This window comes from Rhinolophus hipposideros (assembly GCF_964194185.1).
Source record: "Rhinolophus hipposideros genome assembly, chromosome: 3".
NCBI classification, from domain to species: domain Eukaryota; kingdom Metazoa; phylum Chordata; class Mammalia; order Chiroptera; family Rhinolophidae; genus Rhinolophus; species Rhinolophus hipposideros.
Window position 1 is genome coordinate 64,335,505 of NC_138049.1, and position 6,000 is coordinate 64,341,504.

General features: G+C 35.6%; 1 protein-coding gene across 1 annotated transcript in view; it reads left to right on the forward strand.

The window, feature by feature from the left end:
* Window positions 1–4,383, forward strand: part of CGA (glycoprotein hormones, alpha polypeptide) — a 54,025-nt gene extending 49,642 nt beyond the window's left edge. The window contains exons 2-4 of the mRNA XM_081037576.1: window positions 2,241–2,347; window positions 3,380–3,564; window positions 4,038–4,383. Coding sequence (XP_080893702.1) covers window positions 2,248–2,347; window positions 3,380–3,564; window positions 4,038–4,115 — 363 coding nt within the window. The 5' untranslated portion in view covers window positions 2,241–2,247 and the 3' untranslated portion in view covers window positions 4,116–4,383. The remainder of the gene's footprint in view (window positions 1–2,240; window positions 2,348–3,379; window positions 3,565–4,037) is intronic.
* Window positions 4,384–6,000: the final 1,617 nt, after the last annotated feature.

A 6,000-nucleotide genomic window follows, 5' to 3' on the forward strand; every position in this document is an offset into this window, starting at 1 on the left:
GACTTGGGTTCTGCTTCTTCAATCTTCTCTTCACTTTATCATAAAGCAAATTCTAAAATGTGCATTGACTTCATGTTCTCACATTCTGCAATCTTATTATAAATGTTTCTCTCTGAATTAATTCTGATATAACTGTTGACTGTATAATGCTGAATTTTCATAATATATGAGCTGCAACTTCAAGCACAAAAATGATGTAATTTAAAAAGGAAACCACTTTTCAATTCTGTAAATTTCCTTCTGGCTTTGCATATCACTTAAGCAGTGGTTCTCAATTTTTTTGGTCTCAGAACCTGTTTACACTGATAAAAATCATTTAAGAGCTCAAAGAATTTTAAAATGAAATTATACTTATCAATGCTTACTGATTTAGAAATTATGTTAGAAACACTTTAAAGATATTTATTACTTTGAAAACAACAAAAATCCATCACATGTTAACACAAATAACATGTAAAAACGAAAATTTCCAAAACAAAACAAAAAAATCAGTGAGAAGAGTGGCATTGTTTTACTATTTTGAAAAATTTTTAAAAGACTAGGCTAACAGAACATAGCTACATTCTCATGTATTTATTTTTTCAGTCTGTTGCAACATATGTCATGTAGCCTCCAGAAAATTTCTCTGAACACTCATGAAAGGATGAGAGTGAAAAAGGCAAATAGCATCTTAGTATTATTATGAAAATCATTTTGACTTCTCAGGCCCACTGAAAACATTTAGGGTCTCCAACTCACACTTTCAGAACCACTGACTTAGAATAATATTTATTCAGTATTAATTGTGGATGAAGATAAAACCAATAATTGCATATAAGTACATACATCAGGTAGAAATAATGATATACATATGTTTTAGACTTACCTATACTTACAGGGCCTATTTTTCTGTATTATAAACTGTTAGTTCTACTGTTTGACACATCATTTTTACGAGATGTATGGATGATATAAACATCTGACAAAAACATGGTCTTATTATGTCAGTCTACATGAAAAATAACCATAAGTTTTGAGTCACATGCAATTTTAAATCTCATTCTAAAATGTCTTCTTTTTTTAAAAAACTTTTTGTTTTGAATAATTATAGATTTAGAGGAAGTGACAAAAAAGAGGTAGAGGGAAGTCCTGTGTCCCCATTATCCAGTTATCCCAATGATAATACCTGCGTACCTTACTGAACTCAGGTTCAGCTGCTTGGGGCTCATAAGCCAATGAGCCAGAGACAGCGTTGGTGGGAGAAAAAGGAGGTTTATTCAAAATACTGGCATTCCAGAAAGGTGGTGGACTCCTGCCTCAAAGGCCACCTTCCCCATTCCTAGCATGGTCAGAAGATTTTATAGGTACCTAAGAAGAGGCAGAACAAAGGAAAAGGGGAGTTAGGTTATTCCTGTGTGCTGATATCTGAAAAAAAAAATGCATCCTGAGGTTCTGATTTCCTTCAAGATAATATCTTGCACCAGTCGTAGGGGCAATTCGTATGTCATCTGGTGGAAAATTGCAAGGGAGTTGAAGTCTGGTTATCAGCATCCAGAGGTCTAAAGGCTGAAACAGTTTCTTTCAAGTCAGTGTTCTGGCGATTAATCAGATTAACAAAGTATGCATGTAGTCTCAAGAAAACAGAGTTATTGTATCAGGTAGGAGGGGAAGGAAATGAAAGAATTAAAAAAGAAAAATGAACTGGATTGTTAAATCTTGAAAAGTATATTGTCACTCTTACATAACTATAGTACAATGTGAAAACCAGGAAACTGACATTGGTGCAGCTCACAGAGCTTATTTAGATTTCATTATGTGTGTGAGGGTAGTTCTATGTAATTTTATCCCATGTGTAGATTAGTGTGACAACTATCACAATCAAGATACAGAACTGTTTTATTTTCACCAGGCTCCCTCGAGCTATCCCCATGAACTCCCTCTCCCATACTAACTACAAACAAGAACTACAAATAAGAACCGCAGCTTCTTAACAGTATGGTATATTTAAAAAAGAATTGATTGTTATCATTAAGCTCGATTCTACTGATTGATGTGAGAATTGGGAAGATTCAATTTCCTACCTTCTTTCTAAAGACAAATTTTTTTTTTTTAATACATGGCTTTGGCGTGTGTTGGGAGTTGTGAGCAGAGGGAGCAAGACACTGGGGACTATTATTAGTAGTGATGTTAAAATTACTGGTTGTTGTGAAGCCTGGTAAGCCAACGTTAGAGTAACTTGTTTTTCCATGTCTGTTTTGCAGAAGGGCCATGGATTACTACAGAAAACATGCAGCTGTCATTCTGGCCACATTATCTGTGTTTCTGCATATTCTCCATTCCTTTCCTGATGGAGAGTTTATGATGCAGGGTGTGTGACCAAACTTGGGTTTGTAGTAATAAGAAAAACACACATTTCTAGATGTACATCAATCACTCCATTAATTATATATCCACTTCTTTTTCAAATGTGGTAAATCCTAGGATACATATCTAGACACTTGGAGACTGTAACCATAAAATTAAATTAGGTTACAAAAATGTAGAGTGAAAATATCTTACATGTTTATTTAAATAGCAGCCTGTACATTTTCATCTGAAATAGATTCCTGATTACTCTTTATCTGAGTTTTATAAGCAGAAAATGCTCCTTGTTCAGTTTAGCTCAGTTTTTTCTTTTTTTTTTACATCTCTCCCAGAAGATTTCAGAGGATTTTAGCATTGCCTTTGTAGATGAATTTTCACATCAGTTAGCAAGTGAGAAAAACAAAAATCATCTTATGCAATAGATTTGTTTTGCTGTATTGTTTGGAAAATCTCATAGAGTAGCTGATATAATTCCATGTGCTATGAAATTATGATCTACTATTGGTTATGGTTTTTCTCTAGAATAGTGGTAATATTTTAATCCCAGATCCCAAATGCAGATGCCCCCCTAATATCAGGCTCTCTACTCTCACCAAGCTTTCAGAATTCTGACATACTGTTCTCTGTCAATATTTGGAGTTTCTATGGGAAAACAACAATAGCAGATTTTAAAAGGGAAAATACTTTGCCTTTGGGCAAAATTCTTCTTTCAGATGCTCATGGTGTTTTCATCTGTCAAGTTTTGTTTTCTCGATAGGCATGCTGTTAGTATTGGGATACAGAAGTCATGCTTGGAGAGAGAGAAACTACTACTATTGAGATTCCTATGCATATCTGCAAAAATTGTTTTCCCATGAAAATAACTCTAATAAGTACAAATAGAGATTATGTATTAATATTAACACTTAGTCTAAAGTATTTATCTATTTTATGTCCAATTGGAAAAAGGATATTTACCATCCCATACTAAGAAAAAATGTATAGTTTTTTTTTGAATCATATTGGATTATTTATTATTTGCCTTTTTTTGTGATAGGTTGCCCAGAATGTAAGCTAAAGGAAAATAAATACTTGTCTAAGCTGGGTGCCCCAATTTATCAATGCATGGGCTGCTGCTTCTCCAGAGCATATCCCACTCCAGCTAGGTCCAAGAAGACAATGTTGGTCCCAAAGAATATCACCTCAGAAGCTACATGCTGTGTGGCCAAAGCATTAACCAAGGTGAGAACTTAAAGGGACCCAGAAGCTTTCTAAGAGTCCAATCAGAGAAATGTCCCCAGAGCACACCCATGGGGTTTAATACCAGAGGCATTAAGTTACTAATGACCCATCCTTTGTTGGGCATTTGTACAGGGAAGGGGCTGCATTTCTCCCTTTAATCAAAACAGCCAGCAACCTTGTGGATACAGGCTGGATTTATTTAGAATGAAGAGAACAGGGGTGAGGTAATGGGGGGCAGACTGGGAGAGAGAATGGCATGCTTCTTTCATAATGCATAACTTTTTGGGGTAAAATATCAGAAAGGGAGAATATGCAAAGATAGCAAGCATCTATTTAGTTCAGCTGGCTATAGACAATTTTATTTATCAATTTTCAATTTTGCCTATCTATCTATCTATCTATCTATCTATCTATCTATCTATCTATCTATCATCTATCTATCAATTACTTACCATTTTTTTCTTACCCTGTAGGCCACAGTAATGGGAAATGCCAAAGTGGAAAACCACACGGAATGCCACTGCAGTACTTGTTATTATCACAAATCTTAACTATTTTGCAGAGTGCTGGCTTGATGACTGCTGATTTCCTGGAATGGAAAATTAATTTGTTCAGTGTTTATGGCCTTGTGAGATGAAACCCCCATTTTCCTTACCATACCATTTTTGACATGCTTCAAGGTTATACTGCAGCTTTATTGCCTTTCTCTTTATCCTATAGTATATTCAGCAGTTAGTTCTTTTCATTTGGAATGAAATACAGCATTTAGCATGACTATAAAAAGCTGGGTCTGCTGGAAATAAAGTCTTTTAAATCACCATTCTATTGTTGAATTCTAATTTTTTTTTCTTAAACGTTTAAAGTTAGTTGCTTTTGATATAATTAATTGAGGGGAGTGAGCTGGTGGGTAAGCTGGGGCCACAGGCACTCAGTGACCTGATCCTGGAGAAACTTATTCCCACTGAGCCTTCCAGAGCAAGCTGTGAATCCTTCAGCCAGTGGGCTAGTTATAAAACAATCCATTGGGGTGAGGGAAGAAAATGTAACTTCTATTTTAATCCATTTTTATATCATCCCTTTAAACACCCATTTTGATGAGTTTTATAATAGTATGGATACATTAGTATGGTAATGCATGTATATACTTTATAAAGAATTATGCATATATTGGGGATGTACCAACTTTTTACTGGTAGAAGTTTTCAATTAGGAAAAAAAAGAAATTGGAGAACACTGTTCTAGGGTTTGGGAAAGAGAAAATCCTTTCCAGTCTGAAGTTTCTACCTACTTGGCTTATGCCTACCAAAAAAAAAAAAAAAAAAAGAGAAAAGGAAAGGAAAAAAAGTGCATCTCATTAGTCCCTGGCAGCCAGATAGTAACTGAATGGTGGTTCAGAAGAGGATATCGCTGTTCTCAACTAAAAGTGGGCATTGCTCCAAAATTCCAGAGGCATCAGCTATTACATTCTATGTTCAGGTCTAAATGGGCATGAAAACCGATGAGCAAAGTACTCACTGAGCTCCCACTGTAGCCTAGGTGGAGTATCAAGCACTTTCACTTAGTTCTATCTGAATGCTTAAAAGCTGCCATGCTTCAAAGTCACATTTATTGAGCATTTGTATTTAAAAACAGAGATTTCCCTTGCTTGGAGGATCATGGATTTTAACCATTAAATTATATTAGCTGTGGTAGAGATCAAAGCCACCCAAAAGTTCTACTTCTAAAGGAGCTTGAAATTAGAAGAAAAATAAATCACACTGAAGAAAAAAAAAGTCACAGATGAGGATTTCGAAAAAATTTCAGTCATCACCAATTTGTCAAGATTCCATTTCTGAGTGAAATGCCAATTCCTTACGGATCGGTAAACCCACTAGGTGTCAGGATAAAAACAATGAGTACATATACTTTTTAAGAAACACTGAAGTACACATGAGCACAATACTTCACTTGTTCATTTATTTAATGTCTAGTAAGTGCTGGTGCATTGTTAGATTGTAGGGATTCAGATAGCAGTATTCTATGGAAGAGAAGATTGAGAAAATGCAGTTTAATTCGAAAGAATAATGGTGCTACATTGGTTCATTCAAATATTTAAATGCTATTCATTGAGAATCTACTATGTGTCAGGTCTTGAGAGCTTGTTTGGAGGATACAGCAGGAGAGGATAGCTACTAATAGCACCCTCGTCTGTCTGGGATCATTCCTCTTGACAGAGGGGATAGAAGGAGTGGTGAGCGAAGAAAGGGACATCCCCATGGTCATTAAGATCAGCTAAATGAACCCTGGTTGGTGACCAAGGTGAAGTGTCTTGGCCATATTTGTCTCCTGTCTGACCATGTGTGAGGCATGGTGCTGGGAAGGCCAAGATGAATAAGACACAGATCCTGCCCTGCAGTAATGCGCAGTGACATAAACAAAAAAATTACAATCTAGTGA